The sequence below is a fragment of the Lucilia cuprina genome, chromosome 5, assembly GCF_022045245.1.
Source record: "Lucilia cuprina isolate Lc7/37 chromosome 5, ASM2204524v1, whole genome shotgun sequence".
In the NCBI taxonomy this organism is placed as follows: domain Eukaryota; kingdom Metazoa; phylum Arthropoda; class Insecta; order Diptera; family Calliphoridae; genus Lucilia; species Lucilia cuprina.
The window spans coordinates 50,852,893-50,874,701 of record NC_060953.1 but is presented as its reverse complement, the minus strand read 5'-3'; the positions used below and the strand labels follow the sequence as shown (position 1 = coordinate 50,874,701).

The 21,809-nt window shown below is 28.6% G+C and overlaps 4 protein-coding genes across 6 annotated transcripts; 2 read left to right on the top strand and 2 right to left on the bottom strand.

The window, feature by feature from the left end:
- LOC111685366 (autophagy protein 12-like) lies at nt 1-691 on the bottom strand. The gene is made up of 3 exons (XM_023447625.2): nt 524-691; nt 325-461; nt 1-262 (listed from the first exon to the last, which is right to left on the bottom strand). The coding sequence occupies exons 1-3, from the start codon at nt 582-584 to the stop codon at nt 140-142; spliced, it is 321 nt and encodes a 106-aa protein (XP_023303393.1). The 5' UTR covers nt 585-691; the 3' UTR covers nt 1-139.
- Nucleotides 692-810: 119 nt separating this feature from the next.
- LOC111685355 (eukaryotic translation initiation factor 3 subunit L) lies at nt 811-3,014 on the top strand. Its single transcript, XM_023447611.2, has 4 exons — nt 811-970; nt 1,149-1,621; nt 1,682-2,654; nt 2,725-3,014. The coding sequence occupies exons 1-4, from the start codon at nt 941-943 to the stop codon at nt 2,857-2,859; spliced, it is 1,611 nt and encodes a 536-aa protein (XP_023303379.2). The 5' UTR covers nt 811-940; the 3' UTR covers nt 2,860-3,014.
- Nucleotides 3,015-6,845: 3,831 nt separating this feature from the next.
- LOC111685359 (rho GTPase-activating protein 68F) lies at nt 6,846-17,204 on the bottom strand. Of its 3 annotated transcripts, none has more exons than XM_023447615.2 (8): nt 17,153-17,204; nt 13,758-13,838; nt 11,702-11,830; nt 11,600-11,635; nt 11,334-11,535; nt 10,550-11,259; nt 10,383-10,489; nt 6,846-7,706 (listed from the first exon to the last, which is right to left on the bottom strand). In XM_023447615.2, exons 2-8 carry the CDS (start codon nt 13,792-13,794, stop codon nt 7,506-7,508), a joined length of 1,422 nt encoding a protein of 473 aa, XP_023303383.2. In that variant the 5' UTR covers nt 13,795-13,838; nt 17,153-17,204; the 3' UTR covers nt 6,846-7,505. The 3 variants fall into 3 exon arrangements, with proteins under 3 accessions (XP_023303383.2, XP_023303385.2, XP_023303384.2); XM_023447617.2 differs by having other exon boundaries at nt 17,165-17,202; XM_023447616.2 differs by lacking the exon at nt 17,153-17,204 and adding an exon at nt 15,596-15,717.
- Nucleotides 17,205-17,839: 635 nt separating this feature from the next.
- Nucleotides 17,840-21,640, top strand: LOC111685348 (acyl-coenzyme A diphosphatase FITM2). The gene is made up of 2 exons (XM_023447604.2): nt 17,840-18,621; nt 20,844-21,640. The coding sequence occupies exons 1-2, from the start codon at nt 18,117-18,119 to the stop codon at nt 21,527-21,529; spliced, it is 1,191 nt and encodes a 396-aa protein (XP_023303372.2). The 5' UTR covers nt 17,840-18,116; the 3' UTR covers nt 21,530-21,640.
- Nucleotides 21,641-21,809: the final 169 nt, after the last annotated feature.

Below are 21,809 nucleotides of genomic sequence, written 5' to 3'. Positions count from 1 at the left end.
TAGTTTTTCAATAATTTAATAATATGTTATTATTAATTAAATGCCTTATTTAAATATAAATTAGAAAAAAAAATAATGTTGACTTTTTGGTTAAATATTTTTTAAGAGAATGTGCTGGTGGATGACACATGAAATCGATTTATCCCCAGGCTTGGTTTTTACAATAATATAAAACCAATTTACCATTAGTACCATGACAATCATATAAATTCTTAATAATTTGATCGGGAGCTGGCGCAAAAGTTTGATTAACATATAAAAACTGCAATAAATAAAAGATATAAACATTGGCCAGAAGAAAAAACAAAAAACAAAAATACTTACAATTTGTTCCGAGGGATCTAATTTCAAATATTTGTGTATAAACTTTTGTATCCAGCTCACAGTTTTGTAGGGGTCCACCGTCCAAGTGCGTTTCTTGATAATAGGCACATTGCCAGTAGCATTTAGGAGTATACAAACTAGATAATAAATCCTTAAAGTTAATAAATTTATTTTTGTTAAATGTAAACAGTTTACTGACTTTTATTATCCTTTTCTTTATCTGCTGCAGTTTGTGAAGTTTCGTTTTCATTATCAGCCATTTTGGTAAAAATATATGAAGTTGTTTAGTTATAAATTGAAATTTTGTGTAAATAATTCTATTTCTCAATTTTTACAATAATAATAATAAAAATAAAATTACAGCTGACATATTCTTTTGTTTATTTTTTATGACATTTTAATCGATAAAGCAGTTTGATTAAATAATGTCACAAAATTTGCAAGGTTTAACTGTTATAAAGTATTGGCAACACTATTTAAAATAAATGTCATTGCTGGTTATGCTTTGTAGCTTCTTTCTTTGTGATTTCTGCTAGAAATCTTGCTGGCGTGTTGCTGTCATTTTTTGTGAAAATTTATTGAATTTACCTATAAATAACTAATTAAAAAAAATAAAATGTATGGTGGAGAAGAGTTTGCGACTACGGTTAGTTAATTTTGTGAAAAATCCTTATATTGTTCATTATTAATGGTGGAAATTGTAAAAGCAAAATGTTTGCAAAAAAAAATCACATACACAAACATAACCTTAAAAAATATTTTGAGCCTCCTTTTTTACACACACATTTATCTTATTTCTTTTTTCTCTGTACATGTTTTATTAGGAGTATTATGATGAGTATGCTCACACAGGTGATCCACAATTGGATTTAGAATATGAACGCAATTACTATCGCATGCCGGATAATGTCAAATATTTCCTCATCAACTTTTGCCAGGCTATTAAGGAGGGTGTATTGTTCGACATCCAGAATATGTATGAAAACACTTTTCCACAAATAAGTGATCATCATTTCGATAAGAGTGCTTGGCCTGATGAGGAAGAAGTTGCTTCCTTAGTCGACAACGACAAGGTGTTCTTGATTTTGTACAAAGAATTGTACTATCGTCATATTCATGCCCGCATTCCTGGTGGTCCCAAATTGGAACAACGCATTCATTCTTTCTTTAACTATTGTGATTTCTTCAATTTAATCATCTCTTCTCAGAGCCCAGTATTGTTGGAATTGCCCGACATTTGGTTGTGGGAATTGGTTGATGAATTTGTTTATCAGTTCCAAAACTTTGCTCAATACAGGTAATTTTTTTGCAACTTGTTTTTGTTACATTTAACGTTTACTTGTTTTTTCTTTCGCAGAGCTCGTTTGACTGACAAGACCCAAGAGGAAATTCATCAATTGTGTGTAAATCACAGCAATGTCTGGAGTATTTTATGCATTCTTAATGTACTCCACTCTTTGGTTGACATTTCCAATATCAAAAAACAATTGGAAGCCATTTCTCAGGGCAATGATCCCCAAGCTGTTGCTGGAGAATTTGGTGAATTGTCCTTTTACAAAATGTTGGGCTATTTCTCTTTGGTTGGATTGTTGCGTGTACACTCTTTGTTGGGTGATTACTATCAGGCCATTAAAGTTTTGGAACCCATTGAAATCCACAAAAAATCAACCTATTCTCATATTCCTGCTTGTCAGATTTCCACCTCGTATTATGTAGGCTTTGCCTATATGATGATGCGCCGTTATGCTGATGCCATCCGCACCTTCTCCGATATTCTTTTGTACATTCAACGCACAAAACAATTGTACAGCACTCGTTCATATCAAAACGATCAAATCAACAAACAAGCCGAACAAATGTACCATTTGTTAGCCATTTGCTTGGTCTTGCATCCCCAGTGCATCGATGAATCCATCCAACAAGTGTTGCGTGAGAAGAACTATCACGATGCCATGTTCAAAATGCAATGTGGTGATTTGGATGTATTTAAATCGTTCTTTTTGTTCGCTTGTCCACGTTTTGTCAGTCCTTGTCCTCCAGCTGCTGATGCTCCCATGGAGGATTACGTTAAAGATCCCATGGAACATCAGTTGCAAGTATTCATGGATGAAGTTAGACAACAAGCTGATTTACCCACCACCCGCTCTTATTTGAAACTTTACACCACCTTGCCATTGGCCAAGTTGGCTTCGTTCATTGATTCGAATGCTAGTGAGGATGATGTTTCTAAATTGTTGATCCGTTTATTGTGCTTCAAGCACAAGATGCGTAATTTGGTTTGGACTAAGGGTTCCAGTGGTTTAGAGGGCAAATTCAAATCTGGTTCAGAGGTAAGTTGTGTTTTTTTATTTTTATTTTTTTGTAACAATATTAAATGATTTTTTTTTTTTCGTTTTTTAGTTGGATTTCTATATTGATGATAACATGATTCATATTGCCGACACTAAGGTATCACATCGTTATGGCGATTTCTTCGTACGCAAAATTTTGAAATTCAACGATTTAAATCGCAAATTGAAAAATATTAACATTTAAATTATTATTTTAATCTAATATATAAAGAACTTGATTTTGTATCGTATATAACTTGTAGTTTATTAACTAACTTTTGTGACTTTTTCCCATTATAAGATGTAATTAAAGAAATAAAAAGATAAGGCATTTATTTAAATGCTTTGAAAAAGTCTAAATTTTTGTGTAAGATACACAGGATGCAGGATGCAATTTTTGTAAATGGATATACCGGTCCATGTACAGCACTTTGCTCAAGTACTTGAGCTATCTAATCTCTGACCATTAATGCCCCGTTGCCTAACTTCCGAGATGTAAAACATCACTTCCGTTTACAACCAAGCAGATAGAATGGCTTCTGTTGATTTGGCAACAGCACTTGGAGATGTAACCGGTAGAGCGAAGTACGAATCCATCAAACAAGCCTGTGTTAATTCTGATATGAACAGAGTTTACTCTGAACAAGGAAGGGAAATTCAATGGTATCAATTGTATATGATACCTTTCATACATAACCAGACAACCCAGCACACTTCCCATTTATCCGACATAAGAGAAAAACATACGACACATTTATAATAGGTGCGGCCCGCTGTACTCAAATTCATTCCGAATACAATTAATACCAACTCATTGCCAACGCTTAGTTCCACAGTCACTCCTCTGTGGGGTATCTGTTCTTTCGGCAACAGAACTGAACTTATCCCGAAATGTTGACTTTACCTTACATCAGTCTTTTAACCGCAACTTACTCTTCCCGCGAAAGCCACTACGTAGATCCCGAAGGCACCTCAACAAGGACATAGTCTTGCGGGCAACTGGCCACGCGTAGTACCAGATTATATGGTTCCCTGGTTAGATCTCTGTTCAATTTATGCAAGGACTAAGCCAGGCAATAAACTGTAAACACCATTTTTAAGTCCCGGCAGACTAGAGGTGTTGGTAGCACGTATCTACCCCCGGATTGCAATACACCATTGCATCTGTCATCAAGGATAATATGCCCGGCGCCGTCTGTGTGTTTGTTGAAATCAGTTTTTAGAGGATCCCAGATATCGGCGAGATCCGAATCTTCAATAATTCTGTTAGACATGCTTTCGAGATGATCGCTATTTAAAATCATCAAAATCGGAGATATTCAAGACAACCTCTGAAAATTTCACCAAAAAAACTTTTCTTCATGCTTTGATAAATAAGCAACAACAACACTGTGAATTGGAAAAATATGTACATGTGTATGTTGTTGTTGTAACAGCTTGATTGTGGCCGATAGTTCTTTCCTGAACTATCGCTGTCGCTGGGTTGACAATCTTTGGCCGAGTATGACTCGGGTCGTTCCGGAGCAAAGATCCAATTGTCGTGGGATTGTGTATGTAGATGTATTTGGTTTTATTACGATATGTATTTTGTTTTGTATGTTTGGATGATGTTGGCTTCATTGAGTTATACATTTAGTTTTCTTTTCGTGAATTATGTTCGTTCCTTTCCCTTCCTTTTGTTTTGCTTTTAGTGTAATAAAAATGTAGTCAGGGAAAAATTTTAAATTTATAAAACTAATATGTTTAAAATGCACTACTATGGTGAAGGGTATATAATATTCGGCATAGCTGAATATAGTACTCTTACTTGTTTTTTATAAAAAGTTTATAACAATCTGCTATTAAAACACTTTGGCTAATTTTATAAATATTTGTTTATTTTTTGTTAATATAACATTTAAAAAACATTTATATTACAAAGTTTAAAACTTTTCTTATTTCTTTTTCTTTTTGTTTTTGGTGTGCGTTGTTAACTTCTATTTTTTATTTTTCTTTCTTGTTGTTTTATAAAAAGGTTTCCAAATAAATTTGTGTGTGTGTATAGTTTAGTGCAAAATGTTTCATTTGTTATGTTTGAAAATTTTATTAATTTTGATATTTGCCAAATAAAATTAAATTTTAAAGTCTTAAAAGCTAAAAAAGATGTACGTACATATTCTGTTTACTTAATTTGGAACGTTAAAATCATTTATTTATATTATAGGTGGACATATTTGTGTAACACTTTCACACCAGTTAAATATTCATAATAATTATATAGTCTAGTCTTTAGTCTAGTCTATAGTCTAGTCTATAGTCTAGTCTATAGTCTAGTCTATAGTCTAGTCTGTAGTCTAGTCTTTAGTCTAGTCTATAGTCTAGTCTATAGTCTAGTCTATAATCTGATCTATAGTCTAGTATAGATCAGATTATAGAATAGTCTATAGTCTAGTCTATAGTCTAGTCTATAGTCTAGTCTATAGTCTAGTCTATAGTCTAGTCTATAGTCTAGTCTATAGTCTAGGCTATAGTCTAGTCTATAGTCTAGTCTATAGTCTAGTCTATAGTCTAGTCTATAGTCTAGTCTATAGTCTAGTCTATAGTCTAGTCTATAGTCTAGTCTATAGTCTAGTCTATAGTCTAGTCTATAGTCTAGTCTATAGTCTAGTCTATAGTCTAGTCTATAGTCTAGTCTATAGTCTAGTCTATAGTCTAGTCTATAGTCTAGTCTATAGTCTAGTCTATAGTCTAGTCTATAGTCTAGTCTATAGTCTAGTCTATAGTCTAGTCTATAGTCTAGTCTATAGTCTAGTCTATAGTCTAGTCTATAGTCTAGTCTATAGTCTAGTCTATAGTCTAGTCTATAGTCTAGTCTATAGTCTAGTCTATAGTCTAGTCTATAGTCTAGTCTATAGTCTAGTCTATAGTCTAGTCTATAGTCTAGTCTATAGTCTAGTCTATAGTCTAGTCTATAGTCTAGTCTATAGTCTAGTCTATAGTCTAGTCTATAGTCTAGTCTATAGTCTAGTCTATAGTCTAGTCTATAGTCTAGTCTATAGTCTAGTCTATAGTCTAGTCTATAGTCTAGTCTATAGTCTAGTCTATAGTCTAGTCTATAGTCTAGTCTATAGTCTAGTCTATAGTCTAGTCTATAGTCTAGTCTAGTCTATAGTCTAGTCTATAGTCTAGTCTATAGTCTAGTCTATAGTCTAGTCTATAGTCTAGTCTATAGTCTAGTCTATAGTCTAGTCTATAGTCTAGTCTATAGTCTAGTCTATAGTCTAGTCTATAGTCTAGTCTATAGTCTAGTCTATAGTCTAGTCTATAGTCTAGTCTATAGTCTAGTCTATAGTCTAGTCTATAGTCTAGTCTATAGTCTAGTCTATAGTCTAGTCTATAGTCTAGTCTATAGTCTAGTCTATAGTCTAGTCTATAGTCTAGTCTATAGTCTAGTCTATAGTCTAGTCTATAGTCTAGTCTATAGTCTAGTCTATAGTCTAGTCTATAGTCTAGTCTATAGTCTAGTCTATAGTCTAGTCTATAGTCTAGTCTATAGTCTAGTCTATAGTCTAGTCTATAGTCTAGTCTATAGTCTAGTCTATAGTCTAGTCTATAGTCTAGTCTATAGTCTAGTCTATATCTAGTCTATAGTCTAGTCTATAGTCTAGTCTATAGTCTAGTCTATAGTCTAGTCTATAGTCTAGTCTATAGTCTAGTCTATTCTAGTCTATAGTCTAGTCTATAGTCTAGTCTATAGTCTAGTCTATAGTCTAGTCTATAGTCTAGTCTATAGTCTAGTCTATAGTCTAGTCTATAGTCTAGTATATAGTCTAGTCTATAGTCTAGTCTATAGTCTATAGTCTAGTCTAGTCTATAGTCTAGTCTAGTCTATAGTCTAGTCTAGTCTATAGTCTAGTCTAGTCTATAGTCTAGTCTAGTCTTGTATAGTCTAGTCTATAGTCTAGTCTAGTCTATAGTCTAGTCTATAGTCTAGTCTATAGTCTAGTCTATAGTCTAGTCTATAGTCTAGTCTATAGTCTAGTCTATAGTCTAGTCTATAGTCTAGTCTATAGTCTAGTCTATAGTCTAGTCTATAGTCTAGTCTATAGTCTAGTCTATAGTCTAGTCTATAGTCTAGTCTATAGTCTAGTCTATAGTCTAGTCTTCAGTCTAGTCTATAGTCTAGTCTATAGTCTAGTCTATAGTCTAGTCCATTATTTTAGTTATTTATTCATAATAAATTGTTTAGTTTTTCTTTTTTGAAATTGTGACATTAGATTTAGTTTTAGTTATGGAATTATGGAGATTTTTTGTTTTAAATTTTAGTTAAAATATCTTTAGTTTACAATGACAATTTACAATCATGTTGTTGTCTTTGTTTAAATTATTTACTTTTTTTATTTTGTTGGCAATTCTTTGGTAAATAAATATTTTTTTTTAAATTTCAATTATCAAATATACAACAAAAATATGGTGTTTATTTTAATTAAATTGTTGGGTTTTTTATATAAAATTAGTACAATTGATTACATAAATAGTTAAATAATATGAAAATATACAAATTAAAAAAAAATCATTACACTTATAAAACTAAAATTGGTTTACAATTGGTTACACAAAACACCTTAATAACGAAATAAAAATATAGAATAGTAAAATAATGTGATGACCTATATGTTAATTATTACTTTTTTTAAACAACTAAATACACTAAAAATTCTTTACACAAAAAAATTTTAGAATATTATCTCATCTTGTAGACTTTTATTTTAAGTTTTCTTTAAAAAGTTATTATGATTAAGTGTGAAAATTGTTTAAACAATCAATATTGCCGTGATTATGCTGTTTTATTAATCTGTTAGTTGCTATTATTTAGCCAATAGGCGTTGGACGTTGATTGATATCGACCAGGTAAATGTCTCGATGATTTTGTAATACAAAATCTACAAACGCATTAATGGGTGCAATTTCATCGAGTGAGGTTGTATTTTTACCAGACCATAAAAAGTTTGGTCCAAACACTATGGCCAAATTGGATGAAGTCATTTTATTAAGATCTTCACATTCCATAACCTGTTAATAAAGGAAGGAATTCAATTAGTATTAGTTTTCTATAAAAATTTTACACTTTTAAAACAATTTCTGCAAAAACTTTTTAATTTTTAAATAATTTCTATAAAAACTTTAAATTTAAAACAATTTTATATAATTTTTTTTTAAATTTGGAATAAATTTCTATAAAACCTTTTGCATTTTGAAACAATTTCTTTTAATATTTTCAATGTTGTATAATTTTCTGTAAAACCTTTCAATATTAAAACATTTTTTTAAATAAAATTTTCAATATTCTTTTTTTTATAAAAAAATTTCAATTTTAAAACCATTTCTAATAAAATCTTTTAAATTTGGAATAAATTTCGATAAAACCGTTTCCTTTTTGAAACATTTTCTATAAGATCTTTTAATTTAGAAACAACTCCTATTGAAATTGTTAAATTTAAAACAATTTCTATAAAAATTTTTCAATAAATTTGAAATAAATTTGGCAATTCAATTCAATTTTGTAACAATTTTTGTAAGATCTTTTAATTTCAAAACAATTCCTATTTTAAACAATTTCTACAAAAATTTTTCAATAAATTTGTAATAAATTTCGCAATTTGATTCAATTTTTAAAACATTTTTTGTAAGATCTTTTAATTTCGAAACAATTCCTATTTTAAACAATTTCTGCAAAGACTATTCAATTTGAAACGATTTCTATAAAAACTTATTAATATTGGAAAAAATTCTCAAAAATAAAGTTTCAATATTAAAACATTTTTTAAATAAAATTTTCAATATACTTTTTTTCTTTAAAAATTTTCAATTTTAAAACAATTTCTATTCAAACTTTTTTTTTTTGAAAAATCTTTTAAATTTGAAATAAATATCTCAATTCAATTCAATTTTGTAACATTTTTTGTAAGATCTTTTAATTTCAAAACAATTACTATTTTAAACAATTTCTACAAAATTTTTTCAATAAATTTGGAATAAATTTGGCGATTCGATTCAATTTTGAAACATTTTTTGTAAGATCTTTTAATTTCGAAACAATTCCTATTTTAAACAATTTCTGCAAAAACTGTTCAATTTGAAACGATTTCTATAAAAATTTATTAATATTGAAAAAAATTCTCAAAAAAAAGTTTCAATATTGAAACATTTTTTAAATAAAATTTTCAATATACTTTTTTTCTTTAAAAATTTTCAATTTTAAAACAATTTCTATTAAAACAATTTTTTTTTTTGAAAAATCTTTTAAATTTGGAATAAATTTTTCAATTCAATTCAATTTTGTAACATTTTTTGTAAGATCTTTTAATTTCGAAACAATTTCTATTAAAACTGTTAAATTTGAAACAATTTCTTCAAAAATTATTCAATTTAAAACGATTTCTATAAAAACTTATCAAATTTGAAAAAAAAAATTGCAAAAAAAATGTTTAAATATTTTCAATATTGTACAATTTTCTATAAAATTGTTCAATATTAAAAAAATTTTTAAATAAACTTTTCAAAATTGTTTTACTATAAAAAATATTCAATTTTTAATCAATTTCTATAAAAATTTTGAATAAAAACAAAAATTTTTCAATGTTTTCCGCAAAAAATTTTAAATATTGAAAAATTTTACAAAAAAAAAATATGAATATTACAAAATTTATTTTATTAAGAGCGAGTTTTTCAGATAAAGATAATCTACATTCTTTCTTTAAACCTAGTTTAATATATGTTTTGTGTTTTTCAGTAAACTGTAACGTAACTTAGGGCGAGTTTTTCCGATAAAGATATTCTTCATTCTTTGGTTAAACCTGGTTTAATATATGTTTCGTGTTTTTCTGTTATGAGTAAAATTACATATTATCTTAGTTTAACTGAGTGTAATTGGCCAATTAAACTCAAGTTATAGGTGAGAAAACACAATTAACAAAAACAATAAAACAATGATTTCGGAAGAACAAATACTTAATATTATAAGTAAATTGCAATTTTCTGATTTGTTTTGTTTTATTTTTTATTGTTATAAATGTTTTTTTTACATTTTCCATTTTACAAAATTATTGTTTGCAAAAAAATCGCTGTTCATTGTTTATGTTTTTGAGTGAAAAGTTGGCAATACTAACAAAGTTAACTGAGCTTAAATCTAAAACTGAAAAACACAACCCGAGTTTAATCTAACAGCAAGTTAAGCCTAGTTTAACTGAAGAGTAAGAAACCCGCCATTATTATCTTAGTTTAACTGAGTATTATTGGCCAATTAAACTTAAGATATAAGTGAGAAAACACAATTAACAAAAACAATAAAAAGATGATTTTGGAAGAACAAAAACTTTATGTTTTAGGTAAATTGCAATTTTCTGAATTGTTTTGTTTTATTTATTACTGTTTTAAATGTTTATTTAACATTTTTTTAAAATTTTTCATTTTACAAAAGTATTATTTGCAAAAAACAGTTGTTCTTTGTTTATGTTTTTTATTAAAAACTTGGCAATACCAACAAAATTAACTGAACTTAAATCCATAACTGAAAAACACAATCATCAGTTAAAGTCCGCCTAAATTTGTTCTGAGTTTAATCTAACAGCAAGTTAAGCCTAGTTTAACTGAGTAGTAAGAAACCAGCCCTAAAACATTTTCTATAAAAAAATCTCTAAAAACTTTACAACACTGAACAAATTTCTTTATAAATATTTTAATACTTACTCTTACTAAAAATTCTACAATATATTTAAATAATTCATAGTTTTCTTCAGGTAATCTTTCGCGTATTAACATAGTTACATTGCGTGATCTGTCCTCTTTGGGCCATTCTAAAATTATACACAATGAAAAGTATCTACTCAATAGTTCTACGATTCTTTGCTACTTACCCAAAAAACTAGTTATTTCATCATAGAGTTCAAATGTTAATAACGGTTCGGAAAGATCTCTAAGAAAACTTTTTAATAGACCAGCTATAACATGTACATTAACATCTTTAAGATCAACATCTTCACCGCGATTAACACGATCTTTTAGAGCTATAATTTCACTATGATTACCGGAACGACGAAATATACCCTCTGTATCGATCATACCGGTAATGGAGAGCGAATCAACACATTTGCGTACAATCGGTGGAATGGAATTTAAACATGGACTATTAGTAACTATAAATTTAAGGGTTACCCCAAATTGTGTTGTTTTTGCCATGTGTGAAGTACTGATATTGTTATTACTATTAGTAGCGTATTTACGATTATGATTTAGACGATCATCTAGATCACATATATTATCAGGTAGCTTAAGCTTTGATAGTCCCAAAGCTTGACGTAGTTCATCTAAACTGGATATATAGACTAACTTTTTGCGAAACTTTTCACTGATAAAGGGACTAAAGAAGTTCCATATGACACGTATAAACCAGGTGGGATGAACCACATATAGATTTTTAAGATTTTTGCGAAAATTACGATCAAGTTCTTTATATGAATTCCATAGAAATTGTGCAGAAGGTTTATTGTCCTCCTTTAGGCCTTGATGGAAATACACTAATATATAATCGTTTTCAACAAAAGGTTCAATTTCTTTAATAACATCTCTAAAACAATAAAAAAACAAAATTGGTAAATATTTGGAAATTTTTACTTATTAACGAAAAATTATATTACCAACCTTATAAATATTTCCATTTGTGATTTCTCTGGAAATCTAGAGGCGTATATAGCAAATATATGACGTCCTTGTTTATCGGTACCCAAAAAATCACAATTTGTACGTTTAGGAGAAATGCTGAAATTTTCAGTTTCTTCTCTTAATTGATCTTCGAAATCATCTTCCAAAGGATTAACTATATCCTCAGGTTCATCATGACAATCTTGTTTATAAAATAAAATTGTTTAAACTTATTGTAAGAATGATTTAGACTTAAACTTATTTACCTTCAGTTACCACAAAATCATCATCCATAACATCATCTAAAGAAATTTAATTTGAAATTATATTTTATTTTCATTTAAATTTTTTTTAAATTAAGTACTCACTTTGTGGTGCTATGGGTGTGGCTAACAATTCTGTATCATCAAATTCGAGTTTGGGTTCAAAATCATGTAAATCCGATAGACTGGGTTGTGGTTCATCGGAATTTTCTACTAGTGGATTTATAGCAGGTCCTAGACGATTAACACGAAACTCATTATATCCATTATTTTAATTCAAATTTATAAAGTGCATTAAGTACATACTAATAATTCAATTAGTAATAACGCCTTTTTACTTATATTTTTGGCAGTTTTTTTTAGTATTTGTGATTATTTTAGTTTGTTTTGTTTTATTATTTTGAGAAAATAAATCAAATGTTGTTGGGTGTAAAGAAAAAGTTTTAATTTAATATTATTATTATTACAAAGAGACCAAACAAGAAGAAAATCTATACAAAAATAACACAACATTTATTTGAAATAAAAAGAAATATAATTGAAATAAAAACTAATATGAATGTGAAAGAAATTTGAAAAAAAATTAATTACATACAGGTGAATAATTGACTAAAGATTTATTATGTTGCAAGTACTTCATGAGATTATTAATGGCAGGTTCTTTGTATATTCCAATATAGAAAGTTTCTATAAAGAACTTCGATATTTAAAAATTGTTTAACAAAATTTCAATACAATTGGGATAATTCATGTCAACTTTTAAATCCTATAAAAACTGTTTATATTGAATAATGTTCTATAAAAAATATTCAATATTGAAACATTTTTTAACGAGTAGGAAAGTATAGTCGGGCATGGCCGACCATATAATACCCTACACCATGAGTATATTTTTAAAATTTTTACTTTTTATAAAATTTTTATTTTTTATAAAGAAAGTTTTATGTTGAATATTACCAATAATTCCAAAAATATTTAAGCAATTTATTGATAAAAAACTAAAATTTCTAAATAAGGCTTTATATAGGTCAAATATGGACCGATCCTCGGTTAATTTGGGAAAAGGATATATTTCTAAATAACAGTCTTGTTTAGTTTCATTGCGATACAAATGGTTACAAGTCAATTTTAGACGTTTAAGTCATTTTTTGAAGGGGGGTTTGTATGGGGGCTAGGGTCAAATATAGGCCGATCCTTACGAAAATCTGCAGTGTCATTTATACTTATATAAAACTTATGTGTGCCAATTTTTAAAGAGATAGCAGAATATTATACGTAATTATGGCATAAAAAGTTCAAATCGGGGGGTACGGTTGTATGGGGGCTAGGTGAAATAATGGACCGATTTCAACCATTTTCGTCCCTGTGCCAAAAAACATGCTTGGTCCAAATTTCATCAAATTATCTTGAAAATTGCGGCCTGTACCTTGCGCACAAGGTTTACATGGACATCCAGCCAGCCGGACAGACGTACGGACGGACGGACATGTCTTAATCGACTCAAAAAATGATTCTGAATTGATCGGTATACTTTAAGATGGGTATTATACCAATATTTTTGTATGTTACAAACATCAGCAAAAACGTATAATACCCTCCCACTATAGTGGTGTAGGGTATAAAAACTTTTCAATATTAAAATATTTCCTCTAAACACTTTTCAATATTCTAAAAAAATTCATAAAAAATTTTTCTATAAACATTTTTCAATAACGGAAAATTATCTAAAAAAGTTAAAAAAAAATTGTTTCTTTTAAAACAATTTCAATAAAAAAATATTTAACATTGCAAAATTTTGGGATTATTTTTTTTTTTTTAATTTAAAATCCATTTTCTACATCAGACTAATTTTTCCCTGTTCTTATCAACAATGTTCATTACATCCGTTTTAATTTTAAAACGGATGTAATGAACATTTTGTTTACATGAACTCGTAAACAAAATCTTTTTTATTATTATTGTTAAATATTTAACAACTACGTATTTATTAAAAATTATTAAATACTCTCTGAATCATATTAAATACATATATAAATGTATGTTTTTTTGTGAAATGCTTGTGATGGATTTAATAATGGTGGATTTATGTACATGCGAAATATTTATATTTTACACCTTATCGATACAACAAAATAATAAGGTAAAAGAAATGATTAATTACCTGGAAGACGTGGTATATTCATATTTCTATGATCCATGGCAAACAATAAAGCCAATGATTTAATAGTTGATTAGTTTGTGGCTAAAATTAGATAATTTTAAAAATAATGAATAATTTCAAAATTAAGGAAAAAATTTATTTAAAATAAAAATTAGAACTAAAAGAGTAATGTTATAATAAGCTAAACTTAAAATAAATATTCCGTAATCTGCAAATGTATAAATGAGTATAAAGTGCACGAAAAAAGCACGTATCATTTAAAATTTGTATATATGTATATATGTCTGTTATCTTTCAATATTAATCATGTTTCTATACTTTTATTAAAAATATACAGATGAATGTAGTTTTAACAGGAATTCCGCATTTTCAGGTTTTCCCGTTTTTAATTTCTTGATCATGCCTAAAACTTTCAAAAATTATGTTAAATAGTGAAGTAGAATTCACCTTAAATTAGAACTGAACTAAAAATGAACTAGAAGTGAACTAGAACTGAAGTAAAACTGAACTAGAACTGAACTAGAACAGAACTGAACTAAAACAGAACTAGAACAGAACTGAACTAGAATAGTACTGAACCAGAACTAGAGCTGAAATAGAACTGAACTAGAACTAAACTAGAACTGAACTAGAATTGAACTAGAACTGAACTAGAACTGAACTAGAACTGAACTAGAACTAAACTAGAATTGAACTAGAACTGAACTAGAACTGAACTAGAACTGAACTAGAACTGAACTAGAACTGAACTAGAACTGAACTAGAACTGAACTAGAACTGAACTAGAACTGAACTAGAACTGAACTAGAACTGAACTAGAACTGAACTAGAACTGAACTAGAACTGAACTAGAACTGAACTAGAACTGAACTAGAACTGAACTAGAACTGAACTAGAACTGAACTAGAACTGAACTAGAACTGAACTAGAACTGAACTAGAACTGAACTAGAACTGAACTAGAACTGAACTAGAACTGAACTAGAACTGAACTAGAACTGAACTAGAACTGAACTAGAACTGAACTAGAACTGAACTAGAACTGAACTAGAACTGAACTAGAACTGAACTAGAACTGAACTAGAACTGAACTAGAACTGAACTAGAACTGAACTAGAACTGAACTAGAACTGAACTAGAACTGAACTAGAACTGAACTAGAACTTGAACTAGAACTGAACTAGAACTGAACTAGAACTGAACTAGAACTGAACTAGAACTGAACTAGAACTGAACTAGAACTGAACTAGAACTGAACTAGAACTGAACTAGAACTGAACTAAAACTGAACTAGAACTGAACTAAAACTGAACTAGAACTGAACTAAAACTGAACTAAAACTGAACTAGAACTGAACTAGAACTGAACTAGAACTGAACTAGAACTGAACTAAAACTCAGCTTGAACTGAACTAGAACTGAACTAGAACTGAACTAGAACTTAACTAGAACTTAACTAGAACTTAACTAGAACTGAACTAGAACAGAACTACAATTGGACTAAAACTTAAATAAAAAAAACTTAAAAAAAATCTCTACAGAAAGAGAATTAGGATGAAATTAAAAATATACTAAAATAATACTTTTATTGATATTAAAGCTGGTTTCATTTTTAGTGTTGAATGAATTTTTAATTTCTCTAGTGTTAGAAATTTTTATATACATACATATTACTTTTATATTAAAATACAGATTAAACATTCGACTTGAAGTTTATTACAACGTTCAGTTTTTGTGCATGAAACAATTTTGTGTAAAACAAATTTAATATTAAAATAATTGCAAATAAGAAAATTTAAAGTATTCCTACAAATTGTACATTGTTATTTTGTTAATTTACCTATAATTATATTTATAACGGAAAAAGAAAAACAAAGTTATCAGTTCATGACGTCACTCAATACAGCAGCAGAAGTTCATATACACATCTATGCATATATGTATGTTTATTAGATTGGCTCGTAAAAAATATGTTTGCTTAGGAAAAGATAAATTTTAAAATTAACAGTACTTTTTAGACATTATAAATTTTTGTAAAATATAATTTTTTTTCATAGACTAGACCATAAACTGACCACTTGTGATGGCCCCTAGCCACCTGACTACCTAGGTGACCGACCATTTTAACATGGTCTTGTCCTACGAGAAAGTCAATCGTCACTCTACACCCTTCAAAGAGACAGTAAAGAGACCATTGCCTCCGCTCTCGCTTACAAAGGGAACACTAAAGTGACGACTGTCTTCATTCTCGTTTACAAAGAGTTTATTTGTGATGAAAGTCCAAAAACATACGAATTGGAGTCAACCAGGTGGTAAGATATTAGTGGAACTAAAATTTAAAAATTTCAAATGTCTACTCTCCAGAATACTATGGGAAAATAATGTGACGATTGACCCAAAAGATATAAATTTGAGTCCACCAGATGGTGGCATATTAGTAGAAAGTAATAATCATTTCTCCAAAAGATGGGTAAAATAACTACTTTCGGAAGTACAAAAAAAAACAACTTTTAAGAGTATAATCTCTAGGTTATTTGAGGACAGTAAAGAGACGACTGTCTCCGCTCCCGCTTAGAAAGGGGACACTAAAGTGACGACTGCCTTCATTCCCGATTACAAAGGGTACATTCGTGACGAATGACCCAAAACATTCGAATTACGATCATCCATGTGGTTAACTATTAGTGGAAATTACTGACTTTTTCGTATGCATTGACTCTTTGTCGAACTGCTGGGTAGTTATTTACACAATTGACACTTGTATTGACTAGGGTATGGTTTGGTAAATAGACTTCCTATACAACTATAAATAGACTGACTATTCTTTAATAGTAAATTACAACTTTAAATCTGAAAATAGTATTTATTTTAGTAAATAAAAAAAAAATTTTAATCTATTTTTGTAGGGACCTATCTAATGTTCATACACAAAGTTAAATGCAAATTGTTGGTGTAGTTATTATTTTGTTTGGAAAGTAAGAAAGAAAATAAAAATAATATGCAGTTTCATGTAAATTTGATTAGTATAGACTTGCAAAGTTGTTACATGTATATATGTATATGAATGTATGCAAATTAATGCATTATTTTATAAAAAATATTTGCCTAAATAAATCACTTCATTTTAGAAAAAAGTAATGTTTTTTTTCATGTCTTTTTTATTATATTTTGTTGAAGCTCGGGGAGTCGAATAAAAACAGACACACACACACCCTAATATAGAAAATCAGACTTGGCAAAAACTGTATATTTTTGGTTTTTATATTTTCTAATACACGTAGTCAACTTTAGTTTTTTTAACGACTTTATATTATTTTTATCTATTACTTGAACTGTTTAATTTTATGATAGATATTGATAAAACCCTTTTTGTTAATTGCGTAGGTTGTTTGGTTACCTTGTTACTCACTCTTTTTTTTTTTTTGCAAGAAGTCTTAAGCAAAAACAATTTTAGTTTTTGTTCAACTTTGTCTTTGTTATTTGTAAATATTTATGAAAAATCTTTTGTTTATTTTAATTTTCCATTTGATATAATAAACTTTATTGTGTTATTTTAAATATTTACTAAAGTTGCTATATATTTATTATACTTTAATATTTTTATTTTGATAAAAACTTGAATGAAATTTTGTTTTTTCGTTTTGCACATATACGAATTTTATATATTTTTTTATTTTTCTTATCGTTTATGTCAAAGGAGAATTTAAATAAGATGTTCATTAAAGCTTTAATGTAAATTTTTTATACATGACTTTTGACAGTTGTAATAAACAAAACAATAACAAAACTGCAGTAATATTGAGAGATATTTTGACAACACACATAACCTTATATATATTTCGTTGCACAAAGAAAACATAAAAAATAACAACTCTGTTAAGTGGGTTAACACAACAATGTCGATAAGGCCGTACTTCACACTCTCATTAATTGTCATAAATTTCCCTTTTTATTGACATAGGAAATTCCCAAAATAAACCAAAAAAAATAAATTGCAGGTGAAGTGATTTTTCTATTTTTTACTTCAGCATGGAATTTGTTTAATTAATATTTTCATGAAATAGTGTTAATTGTTAAAGAAAATAAGACGAAAAAGTTATAAAATAATGTAATTTTAAACAACGATTAAATAAACAAATGAATTATAATAACAAATAATAGACTTTGATTTAGAAAATATACATAACAAATATATAAATCTACGTGTTCTTTCTTTGCTGGTCAACTAGTTGAACTTTGACTTAAAATATTAAAACATCTTTGATGAACTTTTCACTTTCACTTTTTACGTTAACAAAACTATAATTGCTAAATCACCCAAAAAATCTAATAAACAAACGAAACGTACAAAATCCGGTAAAATGGCCACTAAAAGAAAACCCATACGACCCAATGTGTATACGGGGCCACAAATGAATTTTCGCGGGGGACCCGATGTAACTAGATCTGAAGCCAAAGGTACACGTCCCACTGCTCCTCCCACAAGCATTAGGGAAATAATGGTCATGATGATAATGCACATTTGTAAAAAGACCATTTTCTTTGATACGAATCTTAAGGTGGCTTTGTATTTGGGCAGTTTGTTTATAATATCATTAATTGGTGATTTTATACCATTTCCCAAGACGTATTTTGCCCGTTCGGATAATATGTTTAATGTTTATTTTGTAAAAATTGGTTGGGGTTGGACTCTATTGTTTTCGGTGCCATTTGTGGTGATGACTTCATATACACTGTGCTGCGGTGACATGAAGAAGTTATTGCGTCATCATATCCCACGTATTGCTATTGCTACATTCTTTTGGTTTTTCTGGACGAAGTTGTTTAATGTTATCGAGACGTCATATGGAAAATGTACAGTTAAAGGTAAGTGCTGGTTTTTATAAGTGTAAATATTGTTTTTTTTTCTGTTGTATGAGAAGTACTTTTGTTGTAGTAGTTTGAAAACAGTCTTTATATGCACGCTCCTAGGAGTTGTTGTTGTAACAGGTTGGCTGTTGGCTGGTTGGTCTTTCCTAGGGAAACACCTTCCGAACAAAATTACATTTTTACTAAAATTTATACTTTAAGATAGTTTTCAAAATTTTCACAAATTTGTTCTTAAAAAAGTTTTCACAAAAATGTTTCTTCAAAAATTAAATCTATATATAGAAAAGAGTAGCGTTACTGACTGACTGACTGACTGACAGATTCATCATCGCACAGCACAAACGGCTGAACCTAGAATCATGAAATTTTGACAGTAAATGTGTTTTTGGTTATGTAGATCCACTAAGGAGGGATTTTTGGAAATTTGTACATTTACGGGTAAAAAGGGGAAAAAGAACTTAAACTTAATTATCTTACACAATATTTGTGATACAAGAAAAGTTTTAAATGCACCTGTATCTACTCTTAAAATGAGCAGATGGGTGTCTGGTACTTTTTTGAAATTCGTACTTTTAAGGGGTAAAAAATGCGTTACAAAGGCGATTTTGGTACCATTTTTGGCCCTTTATAACTTTTGTACTAATTAATATAATAAAATTTTTTTAAATATTTTAGATACATCTCCCAAAATTATGAGACACCTATTTCGTACTTTTTTAAAATTTAGTCCATTTTGGGTGTAAAAGAGAGAAAACTGAAAATACCATAAATATGGTACTTTTTTAGCACATTAAGAAAACTTTTTTGGTTTATTGAATTATTCCTATTAAATTACGTACTAAGTCTGTAATAATATTATTGTAATAAAATGTTTGCTATTTCACTGGGGAAAAAGTACCAAAAAGAAAAAAAAAACAGGAAATTTTATTTTATTCAAACTCATTGAGCCAATTTTTATAAAATTTCAAAAAGTAGTTTATTTATTCACAAAAAAATAAGATATTGGAATATTATTTTGGAATTCGAGTACTAAGGTCTATATAGGACCAAATTCGTGTAAATTGTTTGCTACCTTTTTGAAAACACAATTTTTCTCGAACAAATGAATGCAGATTTGAATCGTTTGAGTTTTATCTGTTATATAAAGATTTAAATACGGAACATTTTGTAAACTTAATTTTCGAAAAAAGTATATTTCTAAGCGAAAAGGGGAAACATTGTACTCTTTTTATTAGTACTTTCCACTTAGGTAAAATTTATTCCATTTTTGGTACTTTTTCTTTCTTCAAATGATACTCTATGTATGTTCTTTAATATGAACTCAAAACACATGATTATTAGAGACAACTTTTTAGTACTTTTTATTTCATAAATTGTACTTTTTTTAATTTTCTAAAATATTCAACCTAGGAACATTAATTTTAACATACATGGTATTGACTGAATAATATTCTGAAGTCGGAACTATTTCGTACTTTTCTATTCTTCAAATAGTACCTTTTAGATTCTTTATAATGGTTAAACGAAACACACGGTCCTTATTAAATGAGAATTTATTGAGAGAGTTTATTGTACTTTTTCGTTTTTCCGATGGTTGTTTTTGATATTTTTACGATATTGAATATAGATATTGAAAATAAAATTTAAAATGTAGGGACCTTAGTGAATGAGTATCTACTGAAAGGGACTTTTGGTACTTTTTCATTCATCAAATTATATTTTTTGAATTTTATATAATATTGAACATAGAAACATAAATGTTATTATTAAATGATGAATGAACTTTCGGTTGATACAGTTGTCGCTGGGTTGACAATCTTTTGCCGAGTATGACTCGGGTCGTTCCGGAGCGAAGATAAAATTTTCGTGGGAACGATTTATTAGAGGTATTTTATGTTACTTTTTTCAAATATTACTTTCAATAATGTGGAAGCAAAATGAATGAAACTAAAAATATAATCTTCTTACTAAATGCGAATTTAATCATGTAATATTGAACGTATAAAACTGAAACATTAAAAAATGATTAATCAATTTTCATTTTCTATAAAAGTAAACAAAATTTTGAATTTAAGTTAGGGTAGCGAAGCATCCAGGGTATGCTAGTATTATATATAAAACATTCAATATTCTCAACAAAATCTCAATCAAAATTTAAATTTTTTTTCATTAGAACTAGAAATAATTTCTCATTAAAAAAATAAAACTTTTATTTTCAGGTTTTTCTACCAAATCAAGTTGTCTTCGAGCTGGTCACTTATGGAATGGATTCGATATATCTGGTCATGCTTTTATACTTATACACTCGAGTCTAGTACTAATCGAAGAAGCTAGACCCATTATTAAATGGGAAGCTATTAAAGAACATTTACGCAATGAACTACATGATCGTTCTATAGCCGAAACATCAAGCACAAATCCTCTACGTAATCTTAACGATGAACAAATGCGTAATTTGAAATTTCTTTATGAACGTCTAACACCCATAATACGCACTTTATTCATTGGTATGGCTGCCTTGCAATTATTATGGGATGTAATGCTGGTGGGCACTATGCTCTACTATCATCGTATGATTGAAAAGTTTATTAGTGGTATTATTGCTATTTTCACTTGGTATTTTACTTATCGCTTTTGGTATCGTTCGTCAGTATTACCGGATCCTGCCGGAAGTGGTGAATTTTTCTATCAAAAGGAGAATAAAGATGCATTTGTTTTTAGACGTCAAAATAGCATGACATCAATGCCGAATGCCAATGTACCATCGACAAGTAGTGGTTTTAGAAGTGCTGCCAGCTGTGGTAGCAGTCAAGCACAAGTACCTAAATTTATGGGTATGCCACTTTACACAAGTCCCAAAGCAGCTAGTTCTCTCATTACCAGCTCAAATGGTAATGATAGATAGATCAATGTACATATTGATCATTGAAGATATTAGTGAAAATTATATATTATGTGTTGGGTAATAAAGTTGAAGGTGTTAATATTTTTTTATATACCAAATTTTTAAAATTTCTAGAGATTTTTTTTATTATTTGGTGTTTGAATTTCTAATGAGTTCAAGTGTTTGATTTAATTTATAAAATTTATATTTAAGTTTATGTGTGTTCTTTAGTGTAAATTTTTTTTGTTTGTCTAGTTAGTTAACTTTTAAATTGTATTTATTTTTATTTGTTTTTATTATT